General features: G+C 33.0%; 1 protein-coding gene across 1 annotated transcript in view; it reads left to right on the forward strand.

The window, feature by feature from the left end:
- The window catches only part of SEMA3E (semaphorin 3E), a 100493-nt gene that overhangs the window by 43116 nt on the left and 33449 nt on the right, over positions 1-23928 (forward strand). The window contains exons 4-8 of the mRNA XM_069462172.1: positions 10492-10585; positions 18116-18235; positions 19333-19475; positions 20362-20476; positions 20904-20973. Coding sequence (XP_069318273.1) covers positions 10492-10585; positions 18116-18235; positions 19333-19475; positions 20362-20476; positions 20904-20973 — 542 coding nt within the window. The remainder of the gene's footprint in view (positions 1-10491; positions 10586-18115; positions 18236-19332; positions 19476-20361; positions 20477-20903; positions 20974-23928) is intronic.

Genomic DNA, 23928 nt, shown 5'->3' on the forward strand with positions numbered 1-23928 from the left:
CGGCTGTTACAGACAGCGTCCTTTCCCTTGCAGCTGTCCAGTTCTTACTGTGCAGATTGTGAATTTATTTTTTCTTTTACCAGCAATTCCTTTCTTTCTTCTCCACATAGCACTGTGATTCTTTGTGATCATGTATGACTCAGTCTGCAATAGGAACACTCATAGGATTGAGGAGTTGTCAAATGTGTCCAAGTAAAAGGGAATAAGGAATTTAGAACTGAAGAATTATTCTGAAAACTTTTTGCATACTAAAAAGGGACTATGACTTCCTTCCCATGAAGAGTAGATATTCATGGTTTTATAAAAAGATTCTTTGTCCCCAAAAAAGAATTTTGATTTTTGCTCCATTCTGTGTGGTCAGAATAACAATAAAGCAGTCAAACCCAGAGAAGGTGGACAGGCGGAGCAGTACAGAACAGAAAATCCAGATCCTAAAGCTAACTTGGAGTCAAGATAGTTCTATTCTTGCCATGTCTAAATGTCTAAATAATTACCTCTATGCTTCAGTTAAATTTTTGAAAGTATAAATGTTTATTATTCTAACATTCTCCCATATGATTTTACATATTAAAATATATAAATGCTTTTATTATAATCATTTATACATATCTAAATTATATGTATACCATATATTTTTTCTAAGATAGTTTAACCCAATGGCGTATTGAATATGCTATGCCCTGTCATGCAGTGCATAGAGAGTATCAGAAGTTTAAAACCTGTTTACAATGAATATTTACTATTATTGTTTTCTACAAAATTTGTCCTAAAATATCTATACAGTGATAGCATGTTCATAACTGTTAAAAAATAGCCAATCATTATCACATCCATTAAAGTTCTTTACAGTTTACTAAACAACTGAAATTATGATGTCTAGATGCCAATTATGATATCCATGATGCCAATTACTATAAGACTTTATTCTACTTTTTAAATATAGATTGGCTTTAAATATAATATTAATATAATGTGTTTATGTAAACAGATTCTAGGTAAACTACTTAATTAACTTACAGAATGCTCTATCAATTTCTATATGAATTGTAAATTTAAAGTCAGATTCACTTGGTGGTCCAGGTAGATATTGACTAGCCATATGTGATGAATTTTCTATCACATTAAATTTGACTTTTTAAAAAATCAAACACAGATGATTATAGGTGAATGAATCCAAATCAGAGCCAATGCTAAAATTACAACCATAACAAGACTGCCTGTGCTGTTCTTTCAAATAATTAAAATACTGAATTTCTTTTCTTAATCTCAGAAGTAGATATTTAATTATAATATGACATTTTCTAATGTGGCCTCACAGGATATTTCCAGCACATATTGCCGACATTCAATTGTTTATATTCTTAGGCGTGTTTACATTTATTTTAATCTCTTGTAGTTATTATCCTTATTAATGAACAAATTGTTCTAGCACGCTAGCCAGTACAATAGAACAAGACTCCGTCTCAAAAAAAAAAAAAAAAAAAGGAATAGCATGCATCATACTTTCTATATTCAATATTGATTGAATATTTGGAACATAGTAGACTTCTGACAGATTTGTTAAATTATCCATAAATACATAATCACAGCGAAATACAAACAACGCTACAAGAGATACATAGTATAGTCTGTGAAAGAAGCTTTGCTTGGAGGAATTTTGAATAATTGGCAAAGTCATTTTTTCTTCAGTGAAGGCATTTTTAAACAGCATTTTCTTATGGATAAGTAGGAGTTAGTGGTGGAGGGAAAAAAACTAATGTAATTCCCTTTTCCTAATAATCAAAAAGCTATGGGTATTATTAAGCACAGGTTTTTGAGAAGGAGGGTGTCATGATTATATTTGAGAAGGTGATGAGCAAGAGGTAGGCGGCAAACAATGATGCTGTTTTTCTAGTAAAAACAGGCTTAAGGAAAACAGAATAAAGTTTAAAGGGTATTTGCTTCAAATACTCTTAGGACATCTGGCATACATACCCAGTAGCCAGAGCTATCAGTGTGGAATTTAAAAGAGTTGGAGGAGGGGAAGTGTGTGAGTTGCAATATTGGCATGAGGTGAGGTCACTTAGTGGGGGAAAGAACGTGGAATACAGAAGTAATGATTAGAGGATACACAAAGGAAAAGATTTTGTCTTCAAATATGGGTTTAAACAAGTGTTTATTAAAAAATTCAGGGACAACTGAGTTAGAAATTTTACTCAGATATATATTTATATGCTTAGTGTATTTTTTAAAAATTTTAGTAGCATCAAGAACTATCCAATGATATTAAAATCCTTATAAACATTTGAACATGCAATTTAATAAATAATAAAGATTTTCTTATTTGAAAAAATCTTATATACACTTTTGGACCTTGATTATGCATTAAATACCTTTTAAAAGACACTCAACCATACCCAGTAACACAAACTCATATACCGCCGCCCTCCATTTACAATGATAGGTAGAGTGGGTTTAATGTAAAATGAATATGGAACCAGAAGTCAGAGGACACTGCTTGAGACTTGCAAAGCCTCACCCTGATCTTATTCCTCAACTATAAAAAAATATTTAAAATTTAAAGTATTATACATATGTAACATTTTTTAGAGAAAAATGTTTAAAAAGAAATTAAAATTAGCAAAACTGTTAGCCTGAAATTCAAAATATTTACTTACAATTTTACTCCCTTTTTGTACATTTTTTGCTTGTGTATTTATACAGTTTCTGGGAAAGCTGTTAATTATTCTTTAATAAATATTTTTATTGCAGAAGAAAAAACCACATGGTAGAGTGAATCTTATTCAAAATTAATTTGTGATACATATTATTAAGTAGTTACGTAAAGAATTAAATGTTTAGGCCGGGCGCGGTGGCTCACGCCTGTAATCCTAGCACTCTGGGAGGCCAAGGCGGGTGGATCGCTCAAGGTCAGGAGTTCGAGACCAGCCTGAGCAAGAGCGAGACCCCATCTCTACTAAAAATAGAAAAAAATTATATGGACAACTAAAAATATATATATAGAAAAATTAGCCGGGCATAGTGGCGCATGCCTGTAGTCCCAGCTACTCGGGAGGCTGAGGCAGGAGGATCACTTGAGCCCAGGAGTTTGAGGTTGCTGTGAGCTAGGCTGATGCCACGACACTCACTGTAGCCTGGGCAACAAAGTGAGACTCTATCTCAAAAAAAAAAAAATAAAATAAAGAATTAAATGTTTAGAATATGCACTTTATGTATCAAAAGTACATTTTTGCCTGTTTTCTATTGTTGACAGAAATATGTGTAATGAACCTTGTACATTTTACTACTTATTCTCTAACCAGTAGAAATAGCCAATAAAATAAATTATTTGTTTTATCCTATAGTATTTGTAATATTTTAGTTTTCTTCTGACATCTTTCAGAATATCCCAGTTTCACTGAGGACAAGCAAAAGAGCTTTAGTTCATGAAGCTTATTTATTAATGGGGAACTCTCATTTTATTGAATTGGCATCACATTTAACACCTGATATGCAATAGCTCACACCTATTGAAAACAGCTTATAGCAGTTCTTGCTGGGTTCCCCTCAAGGCTTCAAGAGGAAAACTCCCCTGAAGGGATCTACCATTTATACTTTAGAGACATTTTTCTGATGAACACATTGATCCTCCCATAGTAGTAAACTAGATGTCCTGCTTACTCTCAAGCACAGAAGGAGCCACTGAAAAATTTCTCCATATCACACCGCAGCCCATGTGTTAATACTAGCGATGCCTTGTAAATTTAAACCACGCTACTCAGGCAGAAATTCCAGCTGTTAAAACATAGATAATGGAAAGCCAGTGTAAGTACTGCCCAACATTCTCAATAGGGTTAAACACCAACATTACACATTGCTTGAACCATAAACACGATTGCTTTGGGGTCATTGACAATGTCATCATGCCTCAAAGTTGGTTTGGCTGCTGAATCCTATTTCATGGAAGAAAATTATATTACTCACTTTTTAGTATCTTATTGGATTGTGCACTACATTAAACACTGCATTTAAGACTACAAGGAATTCTCAATGTGAGAAACTGCATTCTTAAATGTATACTTAATTTTGAAGTTAGCTTGATGTATGCAAAGCAAAACAATACAACTTTGGACACTATCTGCTTTTCATCATAATATTAGTACTACCCAGTTTATGGTGAATTTTCTTCCTTTTTTCTATTTTTAAAAATTTTCACATCTCAGTTGTATAAAGTTGCAAAAGTATTATATTGAGTCCTGAGGAGTTAAGATAAATTGGATCCATGTATCTTTTTGTTATTTAGCTTCATAAGGTAAAAAGACTGCTCTTTTTTGAATCAAGGAATAAAAGATCAATTAAATTATTAAAAACTACTGTTAAGTCAATTATTTGATAAAAATGAAAAACTCAGTTTTTACTCTCAATTTAGTATTGAAGTTTCATGACCATATACCACAGCTTCAAAAGAATACCTTTACCTTATCAAAAGGAAAAAAAAAATTGGTGATGTGGGAACAGGGAAGCCTCAAGTAGCAAATGACTGTACCTCCGTGTTACACCTCCACATTACTTTCAAATTACATGCTGTCATTAACAAGGTATTTAGAGATAAAATAAATCATTGTAATTCAATTTTTAATTTTAAATAACTGCTATGACATACTACATTATGTTATATTCATCAGAAACTTTATTAATCCTGGCAAGAGTCCAATATAAATTCTAAAAGTATATATATTATTTTCATTGAATAGCTGGGGAAAATAAGAATATATCTATTCTTTCTTTAGTTATTATAGTACTCTAATCAATTTTGGTAAAGCCAATGGCAATCAAAATATAGAAAAAAATAGAAGCATTATGTTGCTATATAGGCAGCCCCAAGAAAGCATGAACAATATAGCATAATAATTTGTATAGATGATCTACTTTAAACTCAACATCCACAACTATGTTTTAGTGAGTTGCTTTGGCTCTATAATAGTCAAACATAGTCAAACATCACACAAGAAAGGAGATAAGAAAACAATTTGTCTCTGGAAAGGTAGTATTTATTCAAACAAAATCAGTAGTTATTGAGCACTTATTTTGTACCAGGTATTTTATTTAATACAGTAGATTCAGAGATAAATGTCACCTGGACAGTTTCCTCAAGGAAACTCCACAAATCAGTAGGAAAGAGAGACAAATTAACAAACAATTATAATACAGGGTGGTAAATGATATATAAGAGGAATTCATAGGATGATATGGGAGGATGCAAAAGGGAAAGTATTGGATACCAGGACAAGCTAAGCTGTCAGATTGATCAGGATTCCTGGGGGTGATAAAGTCTGTGTTGAATTTTTGATACTGTGTGGACATTATTATCCCAAACACATTGGATGAGCCCAAACAAGATATACTCAGAAACCTGCAAGTAGTTCATAATGGTGATACAGAGACTGCAAATGCAGCATTTCAGAGATTAAAAAGTACCTAAGTATAAATCCCTTATATAAAAGCCTAAGGACTTAAAACTTTGTTCTGGAGGGCATCAGAAGTCAATAAAAAATTTTAACCAGGGAAATAAAAGAAAAGTCATGTATCAGAAAGAACTCTTTGCAACAGAGTAGAGAGTTGATGGCTGGGACCTTGGAAAGAGGCTGGTGTTAAAATCAAGGTGATAAGTAGTAAGGGAACAAACTAAATAAATGCCGGAGAGCAGGCAGCAGTGTCAAATACTGAAGACAGAAACAGTAAAAATAGGAGAGAAAATTTTGTGTAATTTTTTGAGAACAGTAGAACAATGGGGTTTGGGGCTTTATTTATTACTATGCTTCCAGTTTCAGACTCAGATCCTGACATACAACAAAGATTGAGGGTTTTTTTGAATAATTACATAAATGATGGAAACCTATTTTCTCCATTAAACATAAGGTGTGAAGTTGTCTGCTGAGTGTGATCAGAGAGGTTGTAAATTAGGGTGCTTGAGTAAATGGCTGCTCAAAGGAATTACAAAAGGACATAACTAGGGAAACAGTTATACGTCAATTCTGAGGGCTAGCCAAAGTCACCGATAGTTTTGAATGGTGTTCTCTAGCATTTATGCATAGCCTAGCTTTAAGAATGATGGCCCAAAGAGGTGAGGGCTGACTAAGGGGGAGAGGAAGGGAAGAGAATGCTATATTTTGAGAAAAAAATAAAAGGGTCCTAACTCTGGAGGCCTGCATGAGGTCAAAGAATATTTATAGTGTTCTGAGTAATCACGTGGAGGAGCTGGAAGGGTGAGAAGCTGTGATGAGTTGACAGAAGGGTCAGGCAGTTGCACTGGATGACAAGTTCTGGGGTGTGGCATTGGTGTTGTTGCTGAAGGGTAGTGGCTCTGAAGGTCGTGCCACTGAAAAGATAGGAACCACGAGATCAGGTGGTGGAAAGGGTACGTGGACATCTGGCACGATGGTGAATTTAGGATACGGAAGAACCCTGTGAAATAGTGACTGAAGGTGGGAGGTGTAGATGTCAGTGAGTGACAGCTACAAAGATGCTTAAAGGATTGCATAGAGAGGGTGGTACGAGTCTGGATAAGAATGAGTTATGGTATTATAGTTTGCAATTTGCATGGGAGTAGGAGGAAATAGTGTCTCCTGGATTATAGAGTATGGGGAATAAAGGGAGCTATCATTTGGAAGGACAAAAGGACTTAGGCAGGAAGCAATATACTCATTGCTGTATTAGTTTTCTATGGCTGCTGTAAAAAATTACAACAAACATAGTGGCTTAAAACAACATAATTTTTATCTCATAGTTCTATAGGTGAAAAGTCCAAAATGAGTCTCACTGGGCTAAAATTGACATGTCAACAGCACTGCATTTCTTTAGGAGCCTATAGGGGGAGAACCTATTTCCTTGTCTTTTCAAGATTCTAGAGACCACCCACATTCCTTTGCTATGGCCCCATTTCTCCTTCTTCAAAGCAAGCGTTCACAGGGTCTAATTTTCCTCACACTGCGTCACTCTGGTTGGTTCTCTGCTTTCATCATCACATCTTGTCCCTTTTAAGAACCCATGTGATTCTATTGAGCCAACCTGGATAAATTAGGGTAGTCCTCCCACCTCAAGGTCCTTAACTTGATCACATCTGCAAAGTCCCTTTTGCCATGTAAGGTAACATATTTACAGGTTACAGGAATGATGACAAGGACATCTTTGAGGCTCCCTTATTCTGCCTACTAAGGAAATTAGGACTCAATTAAGGCAAAGAGGTTTTGAAAGCAGGTTGCAAATTGAATGTGATGTTATGGATTTATTTGCTATGAAATAAAGATTTCAGAAGACATGGCAGAAAGGTTTGAGAGGAACAGCAACATTGGGCCAGAAATGTGGTTTTTAGTATTTGTATGATCTCCAGTAGAAATGATCCTATTGTTCATGCGATCATCCTTTCAGTGTTACACTTGTTATCAATAAAGATCGATGGGGTAAAAATGAAATTTTTTTAGTATGTTTATGAAACAGGAAAACTCTTTCTAGGTTTGACTGGCCTTAATCGTAGATCTTTTTTTAACAATATCATAAAGCATTGGTTTAGTAAGTGAAAGATAATTTGAAGTTCATATTGTACAATTAGCTTTTGTTTAGCTGCTCTAAGCTGTCAGCTAAATACGCTTTCAGGCTATGATTGCACATGCGCTTAAATGAAATTTATTGAGGTCACTCACACAATTGTTACAGGCAACTGAATAGTTGTGATGAAACTGTTAGTTGTATCAAGAACTGAGGCTGGGCTCAAAATAATAACTAAGGTGAAGTTGTATATGATTATAGCTATACTTGGAATCTCAAGTTACTCACATGAAAAATGTCAGCCCTTTACTAGTGTTTCCTATCAAATGTTACTTTAGTAAAAATGTCATAATATCCCACGTTATAAAAACTGACCAACATATTATTGTTACAACTTCATTTAATTAAATAACTCAAAAATAAAGTAAAAGGCAAAGATATAATGTTGCTGTTTTTAAAGGCATACCATTGTTCAAATAAAGAACGTTGATATCACCTATATTACACTCCAGTGGAAAGACATGACATGTTCTGATTAAAAGATGTTTGGAGCTTTCTGTGATATGTAACAACATTGTAATGAGGTAATTTAAATGTTCATCTAACCACCAGCCAAGTTTGGGGACAGGGTCAAAGAATGCTGGTGCAAAGTAATAAGACAGGGGAATTACAGAACTTTCACGTGTTCAAATCAACTCTATTACTTTTGTTACAAATATTAGTCTTCAAAATACATAGTACAATAGGCTTCAAACTTAAGTATCACAATCGACATCTAATTTGATATTGTCTACCATTTTTGCGTTATTTGGCTCCTAGAGTATTATTGACCATATGTTGTCCTATATCGATGAAATGAATGTATCCTCTAAAGATTTGGACCTTTCTTCTCTTTATACACAAAGAGAATGGTGCTTATCTAAAGCAGGGATGCTCCAATAGTTTATCTTTAAAAAAAAAAATCAATTAGTGGGCTGAAAAATGAGAAATTACAGAATACATGTGTTTTTAAAATTAAAATAATACCTATTTTCAAGGTATTCAAAATGTGGATTTTTAATACTGATGCAAAAGCAGACCAGCAAAGTTTAATTTCATTTGCTTATTATTTTAAAATTATTACTTATTGACCTATTTTTGGCCATTAATCAAATAAATGTTAAAAAGGTATTTGAGGTCTTCTGGAGAAAAGTGAGAAGGTTTCAGTCAGGGTACATCTGAGTTTTGACCTGAGGCATAGATCTCCGAGAGTACATGCGTATTTAATATTCAAAGCTCACATATTCTCAGTGTCAAATTTGAGGTTTTATAAAAGAGTAGGTCCTTTCAGAGGCTTATATATTTACATATTGCACAGAATTTTGCTCATACATAGCTAAAAAATTCCAGATGATTCTGATTTCCTCTTAATTGTTTCCAAAATGTTGGGGTTACAGGTTTCTTAGCAAATACAGTTTCCTGTTGACTCAATCAACTTCTGTTGAAAGTTGAACACACTGATATGTCAGATACTTGATATCACATATATATACTGAAATTCATAAGTCAATGATAGCCTCAGGAGCCTAGATTATGGTTTCTACTTATGGTAAACCTGTGAGTTTTCTAAGAAATTGTGCCTTCATTTCCTTCATCTAATTCTGCAGTTCATACAAACTCTGGGATTCTCTTGATCTTAGAATTCTTTCAGTTTGCATTTTCTATTTGTTTCATCCACTTGACCATTGAAATTTAAATGAATGTTTTACACTTCCTTGAATAAATAAGCAATGTGCTTGTTTTTCTCTTACAGTTTCAATTTTAGTGTTTAAGGAGTCTAATTATATCTGTTAGATAAAATGACCTCATCAAGTCAATAGAGAGAGACCAAAAATCGAGTTAAGCTACCAAAAATTTTGATTTAAGAAAGCAGCTCAGCATCTCTCTTTATCAGCTTGTGTGATCCTGACATTTGACTATAATAGAACTAGTATAATATGTGTACCCTATCTACTGTGTATATTTTACAAAGTAGCACTGACTAAGGGGGCAAACAGGTATTACATTCATACACTTAGTCACTTCCTCCTCCATATAATGCTGTGGGTCTGTTTTGCAAATTTAGGTGAAACTCCTTCAGCATAAACGTTAGCTGGGCAGACCTGTAATTCTTTTTCATTTGAATAAACTATTTTTCTCATATCATTGCAAATTATCATCTGTGGGAAGTGAACACAAACATCTCTCATTTATGCTTTCTCCTAATTTGTGTATAGTAGCTAAATGGGCCAAACTTTTTTGGCTTAAATATCAGTTTAGCGACACCTCTGGGTCAGGAAGCCACATTTGTTCTCCAGACTGTGTTTCACATACAAGAATAAGACAGGAGGGAAATAGTAGTTGAATGAACTCAGCATTTATTGAAAAAATTTTGAAAGGGCAGTATCAGGATGGATATTGCAGTGATTATGCATTAATTGCTCTCTAAATTATTCAACCTTGGATGTTTATAAAAAGAACATATAATAAAGAATTAAAATGATTGAAAAATATTCCAAATTATTGAAAGTAAATCTTTTCCAAACTATTCAAAAAATCAATAATGGCATTTCTGAAATCAAATCCCAATTCTGTTTTTATCATTGAATCACCTTTTTAGTAACCTTTTTCCAGCAAATTTCAATTCCTTTGGAATATTTAACTGACACACCTCAGAATAACTAATACTCTCTGATCAAATAATAAAAACTGCAAATTTCTTTCATTTCATTACCTACATACTTTTTGAGAGGGAGAGAACCCACATGGATCTGCAAAACCCATATGATTATTTATAAAACCCAGTTTGTTTCCAAATAAATTGATGTTACTGGTGCCCTTTTTAGAATATGTGTTTTGTAAATTATCAGTTTAATATGTTTTATCTGAGCAATTAAATTATTATTAAAGTTGGCACATTCACAATAGCTTTTCTGGTTTTCTTTCAAGGATCCTCTGTTTCACCTGGAATCACACAGATCTGAGAGAGGAAGGGGCAGATGTCCTTTTGACCCCAGCTCCTCCTTCATCTCTACTTTAATTGGTAATTATCGTGGCCGCAGACATCAGGTGGTAGTCATAATGATTTTGAAACCTATTTCTCAACTTCAGTTACATTCTTTCAGTATTTCTTTATATACTCTGCCTTGTCATATCTATTTCCTGGTGCTGGAAGCAATGATATTCAATTTCAAACCATGCTAACTTGAACAATTAGACTCCAAAACAAGTGCAGCTGCTATGAAGTATGTGTGTCTCAATCTGAAAAAACAAATTGTCACTTAATACCTGATTAAGAAATTCTGTATGGTGCTATTTACTACTTACAAAATGCAAGTATATGAAGACTTTATAAAAATTTTTCCAGAGAAACTAAACTATTTTAATATATGTGAATTCTTTATGTTTCAATTACATTTTAACTTTAGGGAAACTTCAATATACTTTTTGGTACTTTTCTCTGTTATCAGAATTTAGCAGAAAGGCATCTCAGTTGAGACTATCAAATTTATTTAAATTTTTGCTAATCTAGAATGTAAATTATAGAGGTTAACTAGCTCAAACTATCACTACAGTTATGTATTGAAATAATGGAATACATTGACAATGTCTGATCTAGATTTCAATTTGATTGAATTTAATTATATGAGTTTCCTAAGAACCTCACTTAAAGACACAACAAAGTACTTTTTCTTTGTCTTTTATACTATTTGGGGTTGAAAATGGCACACTTGTCAAAGCATTCTAGCACTGTGATGGTACAGACAGATGAGTGCCTAAGTATAAAATCGAAGAAAGCAATCGCTGACACCTAAACATGGGTGCTAATAGGAATGATGCTATTTCCTCAGTGTTGAGAAGGTCTGATATAGGTATGGTAGAAAGGTGCAAGGTTCTATTACTACATTTGCAATGTTTAGAGTTATATGCTATATGAGCAAATTTCTCATCTTTGCAGAAAAATGAGAAAATATAAAAGATATTTTGACTTCATATTTCTAAACTCTTAAAACTTCCAACTGAAGATTAAAGTATGTTTTTCTTGATTTAGAGTTGACTTAGGTTAGTAGAAATCACAAAACCCTAGAAATGACACTTTTGATGAAAGATCCATAAATGCTAGAAATTCCAAGGAAATTGACAGAATATGAATTAGAATTCATGCATTTGTTAGACTCAATCTTTTTCTAAAGTCCTTTAGTGATTTGGTAACTTCATATATTTAAGATTTTAATATGTCTGAAAAAGAGTTTTCTTTTACCATATATCTTGAACAGAATAGGCCTCCTATAAATACTGAATGAAATACTCATTGAGATTCTTAAATAAAAAATAAATTTCAAACTATTTTTTGTAAGAATATAAAGAAAATTGGAAGGTGAAAATTACACAATGTACAAAGCCTCTATAGTGAAATCGTAGGGATATTAGAGGATCAATTACTTTTAACATTTCATTTAAACGGTTAAAAATAATTTCTATAGCCACCCTGACATTCAGTACTCTACTTCCCTGGAGCTTGTTTATGCATGAAGCCAGGAATTTAAAACTGAAACTTTTAAGAGGGGAAATATTACTGGAGAGACATTTCCAAGTGAGTTTCATTGAACTTCCAAATCAAATTACACTCTGCTGAAATGTGAAGTGCTTGCCATCTGGGTGGCTGTTTCGCTTATTCAGAAGAGAAATCAAATCATAAGAGCCCTCCAAGCTAAACACAAAAGTTATAGAATAATCCCCCCAAAGAGGAGAAATAAAAATATAATTCTTTACATTTATCCACTCACTTTCATCCCAAAGTACCTTGGAGAGATCATTCACTCACTGTGGAAATGCAGCAGCCACTGGATGGAAACTTGATAACCTATATGAGCCAGAAACTCTTTAAAAGAAGGGAAGTGAAAATAATTCACCCAATTGAAATAGCAGCAGGAATATGGGCTGGAAAAATGGAGCTACCTGAGTTGGAATTTGGCAAGCTTGGTGCAGCTTACTCTGACACAGAAAGAATGTATTAATGTGGTATTTTATGACCACACATGTTCTTTGCTGATGGGTTAAGACGAGACTCCAGGAAAGATGGTTATCTTTAGACTATTGCTCCTCTTTGTTTCTTTATTAATCATGTCACACACGTTTAATGCTTGTTCACATGAAGACAAATTTAATGATGAAACACTGAAGTTGGTAGCGATACTCATAACACTACAGGCTTCAAAGGAAAAACGGAACTTGCAAATCAGAATTTCCTAACTTTAGATACAATTTTAATTCCGTTAACTTAAATTCAGTTGACTTTAGATCACATGGAGTAAAAGACTATTGAAAAATTGAATATTACAAATTATTGGATAGGTGAAAGACAAGTTAATAGGTTTTTTAAACTTTATAATTTAGAAAAAGTTGATAACTTGTAATGATTCAGTGTGAAAAAGGATTTAAAGAGTAAAACAATCTCCTTATTGAGCTTGTTCTGTATGTTCAGAAACCAATAAAAATGAAATCATATCCACTCACTTTCATCCCAAAGTACCTTAGGTTTATTCTGAAATGCCACTTTGCTGTAACATAATTTATCTTGGTGGCACACAAGTTCATGCCTCAAGTGAAATATTTCTGCATGTTTAGCCAATTTTTCCCCCAGTGTGATTACTAATACTGTATTTAAAGTGGTATAAGCGTGGTGGCTCACACCTGTAATCCTAGCACACTGGGGGGCCTAGGCAGGAGGATTGCTTGAGGCCAGGAGTTCAAGACCAGCCTGAGCAACCTCATCTCTACAAAAGATAGAAAAATTAGCCAAGCATGGTGCTGTGGCCTTGAAGTTCCAGCTACTTGGGGCACTGAGGCAGGAAGATTGCTTGAGCCTGGGAGTTTGAGGCTGCAGTGAGCTATAATGATGCCACTGCAGCATTCTAGCCTGGGTGACAGAGCAAGACCATCTCTTAAAGTAAAATATAAAATAAATAATAAGTGGTTAAGTAACTGTCTGAAGAATACAAGGCATTACAACCTGGTTTTAAAAATACGTTGTCAAAACAATGAATTTTTCAGTAGAATGAATTGCTGCATCGCTTGCCTATTGTCTTTCAAATCATCCAGAGATACTTAGTACTTATTTTGCCATTAAATTGTTAAGCTTAGTGACAGGCCAAATCAAAATCCAGGAAATATTTTCTTTATATCAAATGTCATTTTGGCCAGAAAGAAAATATTTTAGTTTTCTTGTTATGTTTGATGTAATATTGCAATTTTCTCATTAAATTGATAATGCCATCCGTAACTTTAGGATCCCTTATACTTTCTCCTTTCAATCCTATTGCTAGTTTTTTTTTTTTTTTTTTGCACTTTATTCTGACCCTATAGTTGTGTTACTAGTTCCAGGTATAATTTAATCGTACCATGCCTGAAATGCCTGAAGTATGCTAAGATGCATGTTGCTAGTATTTTGGGGAAAATCACTTTGATTTGTAATGTACCCTTTGACACTTTGCTATGAAAGTGTTAACTTTGTTGTTGGGATATATTTAGGGACATTTTTGAAGTTAAAGACTCACTAAATTTTATGTCACCAAATAACCACTAATAAGATATTTTAGTCAATGAAATTTTCTTTCTACACTTGTTTTTGTCCTCTTACTTTTTTCAGCAAATAAAACTACAAAGTTTACAGCCACCAAAATCTTCTTTCTGAACTTTCTTTTCATAATCATAAGACCTTTGTGAATACATATCCTCATTACAAATTCTGTAAATTAAAGGTCAGTGTTGATTGAAAGAGTTGAAATACACACAGGGAAAATTTATGATTATTTCACATTCTTAATAACATTAAAGCATTTTTAATAAATGTTTCTTTTTAATTAACTATATTTATATTCAGGGACTATAACAGGCATTAAGATTATTTATTAGAAAAGTAAATGAAAAAATTTAAATAAAGGTAGAATATGTGTCTTTATAATTGTAACTTCCACATACGTAACAAGTGAAAGTGCTGACTTGTTTTGTGAATTCACCCCAATGGTATAGAAACCTCAACTTCAAGTTATTCCCTTACCATGTTCCAATCCCTAAAGAATATCTATAATCTCTTATCCAAGATTGCTGCTCTCTTACACTTGGCCGAATGCCCATTATCCACATGCTCTCTGTAGCGTCTGGCCATGACTGCCAGAAAATTAAATCTTTGGGTACTTCTGCTCTTGACATTGAAAGCCTAAAACCTTTTACTCTTTTAAGAAATTGTTTCTTTTTAAACCTTGAAAATATGATTTATGCAAATGTCACTTTTGCACTGTATAAAATGCCAAAATATTGATTCATAAATTTTCTGATACTAAAGTTGTAATTTTAAAGTAAATTTTCAGTTAGAGACTATTACTATAAATAATATCAATAATTATAATGATGCTGAGTATTTTTGCTTAAGTACTAATAGATAATATTTGTACCTAAAGCTTTATTCTATTATTTTTCATTACTGTTTTTTCCCATTTTTCTTAGAAAAGTATTTTGTGAAACATAGTTATTATCAATTACTATGAATTTTTTTCTTTACTTTGATAAAAAGATAAAATGAGAATCTTTCCCTTCTGATAAAAAGCCAATGTTTTCAACACAAATACATTTGGTTCAGTTTACCTAGCTTATAGTTTTTAGCACCTGTCTAGCTTCCTTGAAGTTTAATTCAGACAGTGCATAATATGTTATTTGAATTGTTCACAAACTATTTCTTTTTATCTGAGTACAAAATGGGAAATTGGGTAAAATTGGAAATATATCATTTCTTTTGTACAGATAACCTGCCCTGGATGTGGTATTATTTGGTATCATAGTATTGCCATCTAGTGGCTCTAAGGGGTACTGTTTTGTTAATTTTACAGCAATGATAAAATCACTTTAAAACAACATTCCAAATTGGGATAAGTGCAGTAAAATTGATATGTACTAATATCAATATTATATATTAGATTAGATTCCAATAATATTTTCAGTTATCAAATTTCTAAAATATTTTATGAAATGAAATCAAATATTAACAACTTAAGAAATAGAAAACTGTCATGATTTTTAAGAAATCTAGTATTTAAACCAATTATGCATTAAACCTTCATCCTAGCCCAAGTTAAAAAAAAGTTATGTTTACAACAATTTTGCAAGATAGTTTGTATATTTGATGTAGGAAACAATTCAACCATAATTAATAACAAAAATATTTCAGAACAATCCTCACTTGTGTTAGCAGTTAATTTTTTTAAGGGTCAACTTGATCATTTATGCCATACAGTTGATGATTCTCAAGTAGTTTTAATGATTACCTTTATTCCTGTTCAAGTAGGGCAGATTAAATTCCAGTAACAGTTCACATCCCCAATCACAGCATGTATTTTGGCTCAAAATGCTCTTTCTGCATATTTAGATATGAGATTTCTGCAGCACTAATTGACTTTGATATAAGTTATGTTGCTCTTTTCCTCTTGAATTACCAAAGAACATGAGATGCCTAAGTAAGAGTTATAACTTTTCTCTACCAAATTATTAATACATGTTCTTAACTTCAGATTTAAAGCATCCTTGTTTTTTTTTTTTTTTTTCCAGTTATTTTCCTTATCACACCTCTGAATATATGGGATGAACTGAAAAAAAAGTCTCTTAAAAATTTTGTTATCTTGAAAATTTTCAAATACAAAGAAGTGTTGAAAGAGTGAGATTAACACCTGTGTACCATTTACTTTGATTAACCAATTAACATTCCGCCACATTGGCTTTTCCCTCTCTCTCATATAATATATGTAGTTTAAAAGTAAATTCTTCTGTGGATACCTGGACTTTATGTATATCTATCCTATTATTATATAGTTTTTAAGCATCCTTAGCAGGTTTTGTGAACAGAAGAAAACTATCTTGCATTACTTACCTTTTAAAAATGGGAAAAAACTGATAGTAACACTTCTAAAGGTTTATTTTTCTTTAACCTTTGAATTCAATTTATACCTTACTATCCTATGTCTGGTATACAAAAGCTATCATCTTTACTTTTTAAAAATTAATAATCAGTTAAGTTAAAAATAATTTCCTTATAAATCACCCTATATGTATTTCAGTTATCAATTTCTCAAATGTTACATCGTATATTTAATCTACTCAAGGTTTTTAAAGTTTTCAAGGCCTTACCTTAACAAGCCTTCATAATTTTGAAATAATTTTTAATAACCTAATAAATAAAATTTATAAATAATCTCAAGTTCTCTTAAATTCTGATGATATATTCGGTCAAATTTTTATACCTGTAACTTTAGTAATGCTAATTGTAAAATTGATTCTATAATTAGATATATTAAATTGGAAATACAATCAATTTGAATCTCTTAAACTTTAATAAGTCACTTTAAAAATCATGTGTACACCTATGTGCACATTCCAAGTCTAACAGAAAAGCATTAATATACTATGTAATATTTCATCATCTATTTATTTTTAAGCCAGACCAGAGTTATATGTCACTCATTAAAAACATAATTTTGTCATCCTAAATTGAGGTTGCTATTTCCAGCAACCTACTGTCATCGTCTGGCTTTTGGCCGGAGATTTTTGCCTGGGACAGACCACCTGCACAGCTCACGGCTAGGGCAGTCCTCCTGGTACACTGACGGGCACATTTATTACCTCTTGCTGTTTTCAGGAAAGAAAGATTTCAAGTCCCTATGCTTGAGAGGTATTGATTTTTCTGGGGTTCAAGTTATACCCTTCCATTTTCCATTTGTTTAAAAAAGTTTTGTGATTTTTTTTTAGTTTTGTGTTGTTTTGTTTTTCTGTTCTCTTAAACGATTTTAACGTTTTTCTTTCTGGCTCTAAAGACACGTTGTCATTTCTTGAGATTCTCCATACATTTGTGTAATTCCTTGGTCTCATTTTTAACTCTGTGACTGCCACCACATTGTTGCAGCTTACTGCATTCAGTCATTCTGTTGACGACCTGATTAAATTTTGAGCTCTTTTTTCCATGCTTCCTGTCAAATTGAGCCACAGACTTACAAATTAAATGGCAACTGATTGGACTATATACAGCTTCGTCAGACTTTGTGGTTCCCACACTAAAATCATATTAATGATAACATTTTCTTGTTATAAGATTTGAATTAGCTGAATCACATATAATATCTGTAATAATAATAAAGCCCTGATCTAAAGGTTAAAAGAAGTTTAGTATATAAGATGAAACTAGGTATTTACCAAAAACACTTATACCTCTTACTATTCCCCAGCAACGCTTTCAAGCGCTTCACACTTGACTACCCTATTGAGTGCTATTTCTTTTCTCATTTGTAAATGGGGAAAGTGAGGCACAGGGAGGTTAGCAACTTGTCCAGCTAGTAAGTGACAGAGTCCAGATTCAAACCCTGGCAGTCTGACTGCACCACCTATGCCCTTGACAATAGTATTCATGTCATAAAGTACATGTTATATGTATACATAATAAATCTGGATGTTTAATGTAATTGTGGTTTATACCTTTTCTTCAGACCTAGAAAAAAATACTGACTTATTTTGAACTGATGCTTCCACGTAGGTAGTGAATTGTTTGCTGGGCTCTACAGTGACTACTGGGGCAGAGACGCTGCAATCTTCAGGAGCTTGGGGCGACTGGCCCACATTCGCACTGAGCATGACGATGAACGCCTGTTGAAAGGTAAGGTTGAAGGGGAAAGAGTATGGGAACCAGGATTGAAATCAACTCTAGAACTTTTGGGAAATTTCACCATTTTGATAACAATATAATTTATAATGTTTACAAATGTCAGGATGTTTTATTAGCAATATTCTTGAATTAAAATATTACATGATATGTATACATCGTTTTCTGGCTTAATTATAAAACCAATTTATATTTATAGCAATGCTTAGAAATCGAGATTTATATGAAGAAAACAAAGCAAATGTATGAAAAGTGAAAAACCTATCATCCAACAAGATGTTTTACGTGTTCTTATCAATTGGTATAATTTTTGATGAATTGCTTGCTCTGCTTTGTTTTAATAGTATCACATTTTAGAGACAGATAAAACACTGGGGAAGTCACTAGCCAGTCACTAGAGACAGAATTCTTTGTAAGGAATAATTTTTATATTTTTTGGCACACTGGTGAATCTAGGGACTAAAACATCATTTTATGGTGAACATTTTCATCACTTTCCATATTTCTGCTAAGCTTTAAAATGCATAATCATTGGTAGCATGTTATCATGAAAATATTTTACATATCTGTCAATTAAAAGTCACTGATTCAAATCCCTTAGACTACAAACTCAAAAACTTAAAATTTTCTACTTTAAAACTAAAATGATCCTCCACATGCTAGACTGGTAGATAATTTATGAATTAAAAAAAGTAATGATAGACTTTCTACTTTAATATTTTACTTACGTTCATTTTTACTCTATAATGGGAGGAAATTTATGGAGATTATTATCTTCAAGATACCTCCAATCTGTCCTTCGTTGAATGCATTTTAAGTTTGCAATGTATGTTGTTCCAAATTGTTCTCTCCATGGCTCTTTTGTTTTCCAATTAAATATCATTTAAGTATTTCCAAAATGTCTATTGATTCACAAATAAAATGAAGATCTCTACGTGGATTTGACTGGTAAAAAATTTCCAGGAAAATGTTTTCTTCACGAAATGATGAGAGTTACACTTAAGCATTCAGGTGATACATAATTTATTAGACTATCTTGCTATCATTTGTTATATCTTTTCCACTTTTTCTTGTATTTTTTACTTCTATAGAACCAAAATTTGTAGGTTCGTATATGATTCCTGATAATGAAGATCGAGACGACAACAAAGTGTATTTCTTTTTTACTGAGAAGGCCCTGGAAGCAGAAAACAATGCTCACACAGTTTACACCAGAGTGGGGCGACTCTGTGTGGTGAGGACTTCTCTCTCATCAAGTTGCTTATCTCACAATTTATGGTTAAGCCTTGGCTGATTTTATAGTAGAATTCTACTTCAAAATATTGTTTAGTATTCTGTAGGCTGTCTAAAAATTGTATTTGCTATATTAAACTTTATAGTTCATATCTAGTAAAAGTTTTATCTTGAAAGAGCCTTGTATTTTGTACGATTTTTTAAAGACATACCGAAAAGAAATAGTCTATAATTAGACTTTTTCCCACAGTGAAGTTTGAGATTTTTTAAATTATAAATTAAAACATCTATAGTTTGTTGAATATTCAGAGAGGTTGTATGGGAAATTCAAAACCAATTATAATAGCAACATACATTGAGAGAGTGCTAATCATAATACAAAGTTTTTCTGGCATTTAAGAAAATACTTAATAAATTTAAGAAAATATATATTCACATATATGTATATATGCATGTGTGTGGAGTGTGTGTGTGTATATATATATATATATAAAATAAGAATATTGTGTGCGTATTTCAAGCTTTCCTTACTAAAGAAAAAAATGGATACTTTCATATTCTGGACACAGGTAATTTAGCAATAAAATAATCAAGATTATTGTATCGTAAAACACACTGCTTTAGAGAGAGACTAATATTGTTTAATACCTGGAAAATACATTTAATGTACCAAAGTGAATATACATTGAAATGAGAGAATTTTCAAACTAATATATATATATATATATATATGGATATATAGGGACTGTATCTATGGTACTACTTGAGGATTATGCCAAATTTTCCTAGTTTAATTAAAAGCCATAACTGTTAGAATAATATAAAATCTGTTGTTGGTGAAAGTTCTTTGGGTGGGTACCCATTGACCTGCTTTTTCTATTTCACAGAACGACGCGGGAGGGCAGAGAATACTGGTGAATAAGTGGAGCACTTTCCTAAAGGCGAGACTGGTTTGCTCAGTACCAGGAATGAATGGAATTGATACATATTTTGATGAATTAGGTAATTATTATTAGGTGAATTAAATTTTACTCTTTGATGTGTATTCTCTATAACTCCATCTCTAGCACACATAGAAAACTTGTTTTCTATGTATTTGACCTCTCTTGAACAGAGAGCCAGTTTCTGTTCTTGTCATTTTGGCCAGGCCTATGTAGTAGTGGCAAAAAAAAAAGTTGCATTAAAAAAAAAAAGAGAGACTCATTAGCTTAGTGTGTCTCTGGTTTCTTCCCTGTGACTCAGCTCAAAACTACTCAGAACAGTCAAATGATTCACTCTGTTATGATTTGGTTATGGTTGTATGATTTTATATGGAAATGTATAACTTAAAATCTATATTGGGTTCTAAACTATTTTAAGTGAACATGTTTTCTTTGAGTGTAAAGAGAGCTAGAAATACTAAGCGATGGAACCATCTTTAATTTTTCAGAGGATGTCTTTTTGCTACATACCAGAGATCATAAGAACCCAGTGATATTTGGACTCTTTAACATGACCAGGTAAGAGATTTATACAGTCAATAAAAACGATATAAAACAAAAGATGTCTCACTGGACTACCTCTTCGCAAACTTGAAATACTATTGGCCCACTTGCCATTCTCATTTTCTGTGCTTTTATAAGTCACCAATTTATCTTCATTCTCCTATGTTGCAATTGAACTCCCATTTTCAAAGCCACAGTCTCAAATCTAGATTCTTCCTTCTTTTAGCTGGTAGTACCCCAGCATTCTCCTGTGCTCTGTATCCCAATCTCCTCCCTTACTAATCTACAACAGAATGATTTTTTTCTCATATTTTGTAAGATATGCGTTTTGTGCTATAATCTAGGATAATTATTTTATTCAGATAGAATTTTCCAAGCCAGGTTTTCAAGGCTCTCAATCAACTATTACCCACCCACCTTTGGAAATTTTTCCTCTGAGTTCTCTAATGCTCTGCTTGTAACAAGATAATATCTTAACAGATCCTAGTCAGTGTCTACTTTGCTAGTTCCTATTACTATTAATATGTTTTTATTTATTCACTTATTTTGCTTGAAATGACTTTCTTTTCCTATACTGATTTATATCACTTCTCCAATACTCGTCAATTGCCATCTCCAAGAAATATTTCTTGATTCCTGAATCACATAGCATTTTTCACACTCCTTTATCCTGGTTGTCCCGCTCTTGGGTACATTCATGGTGAACTTGCGTTTATCACTTGCTCTCCATCTTTTAAATTTGCTGCTCAAGTTTAAGAATTATAACCTGTTGTTTTCCCTTTTATGGTTTTGTATTTTGTACCCATGGTTGAGTACTTTAACAATGAATAAAACATTATTTCATGTGTACTAATGCATGGATAAAAAATATTAGAATCAGTTTGGGTTGAAAGTTTACATAGACAATTTCCTGAGTATCTTTTCAAATAAAGCAGAATGGGGGTAAAATGATTGGAGTAAGAAAGAAGAATATACCTCAATTCTCTTGAGAGGGATAGAATGATATTACTGAGTTCCTCTTTTGCATTGTAGACCATAAACTGTTACATAATCACACATAGTGTGCTTGCTTAGGGCCTTTTTACGCAGGTTTTGTTTAGCTTTTTCGGCCTGTGATTTCCATTGCTCACTTTGAACAAAATAATAGATGTCTTTGGAGGAATATCCCACTATTGTAAAAGAGACCTTTTCTTCAGCAGAAACATTGAAACAATTTTCCTATTATTTATTGATGCAAATAAAAATAGTTAATGAAAATTGCTAGTTATCACAGTCCATGGAAAGTCCTTAACCAGGAGTGGGGAACCTGCAGCCTTAAGTCCACATGTGACCTTCTAGGTCCTTAAATATTGCCCATGTCCTGCCCACCCCCCCCCCCGAGTCAGAGCTTCAAGCGTGTCCATTTCCCAGACAGTGTGCATTACACTCATCATATAGTTATACCCCCATCCCCTCCCCCCACCCCTCATCCCCCCCGAGTCAGAACATTCAAGCGTGACCATTCCCCAGACGGTGCGCAACGCACTCATCAATGCAGCCTGTTGACTGAATCCAAATTTGACAGAACAAATCTTATTTTTGTTAATACATTTTTGTTCATCTTTTATATATTTAAAATAAACGTTTAAAATACCAGATAATAAAATAAATTTCAATGAAATAATCTTCCCAGATTGATTGACACAATTAGAACATTAGTAAAGCCGTAAGGGCTAAACTGATGGCTGCTACACTCATGATTTAGTTCTTTTCCCCTGCCTGACTGGCACCACTACCACTGGTTGGTGAAAGTTTATGGGCGTGAGTATGCCAGTCTGTTATCAGCTTTTGACAACGGTGCCCTGTGTTTCTGTTTGAAGTTGCACAGCTAGACAGTGTTTTTTAATTCTGTCTGCTCAACAGCCCATCATGTCAAAGACAACCAAGAGAACGCTGAAGGAAGAAAACTTTTTAATGAGGTTTGGGAATTGCAATATTATCTTGTTTCTGCTAAAGATAAGATGATTTGCTTGCTTTGTGATACTGCAATATCAACATTAAAGAAATTCAATGCTCATCAACACCACTCATAAGGACCACAAATATTTTAAATTAGAGGAAGAGGTGCAAAATGTTGTATGGCAGAAATTAAAAGATGAAAAGCAAAAGCAAAGACAATTCTTTCAAGTAGCAATGAGACTCGGAAATAATGCCACTGAAGCAACTGATATACTCGGGGGGGGGAAAAGGGAAGCCATTCATTGATGTAGAAATTGTGAAAGAATGCATTGTCAAAGTTGTAGGATGCTTAGTCCCCCAAAATGTTTCAAAGTACAAACAACTGCCTCTTTCAAGGAGAACCATAGCTGATCAGCAGCATGAGTTAGCCTTCAACTTAACGAAACAACTTCATGCAATACTTCAAAAGGAAAACATTATTCAATCGCTTAGGATGAATCAACTGATACTACTGACTCAGTGCAGATTTTATACTTCATTTGAGTCATAACAGAAGATTTTCTTTGCTATGAAGAGTTACCCACTTGGACACTCTTGTGAACAGAACACGGGGAATAAATACATATCTTTAACAACTTTCAAGATAAATGTTGGACTGAATTTGGTACATTTAGTGAGTGCATGTACAGACAGTGCACCTTTCGTGACAAGAAAACTTGAAGGGTTTATTGCACAGATTTTTAAAAGTATTAACAGATCCAGATGCTCTCATTTATGTTCATTGTATCTTGCATCAGCAAAATCTCTGTGCTAAACCTACTATTTTAAGTCATACTTTGCAACAAGTTATAAGTATTGTTAACTATATTGTTAACTATATAACATGCTAAACTTGAAGGATTAGGTGTTCAGTATGGATTTGCCCTATCATTCTAAAGTGCATTGACTATCACAAGGACAGGTGTTGGCCAAAATTTTATCTCTGCAAGAACAGATAATTAAATTTTATGAAGAATGGGATCAGCAATGTGA

This window comes from Eulemur rufifrons, chromosome 29 (assembly GCF_041146395.1).
Source record: "Eulemur rufifrons isolate Redbay chromosome 29, OSU_ERuf_1, whole genome shotgun sequence".
NCBI lineage: Eukaryota > Metazoa > Chordata > Mammalia > Primates > Lemuridae > Eulemur > Eulemur rufifrons.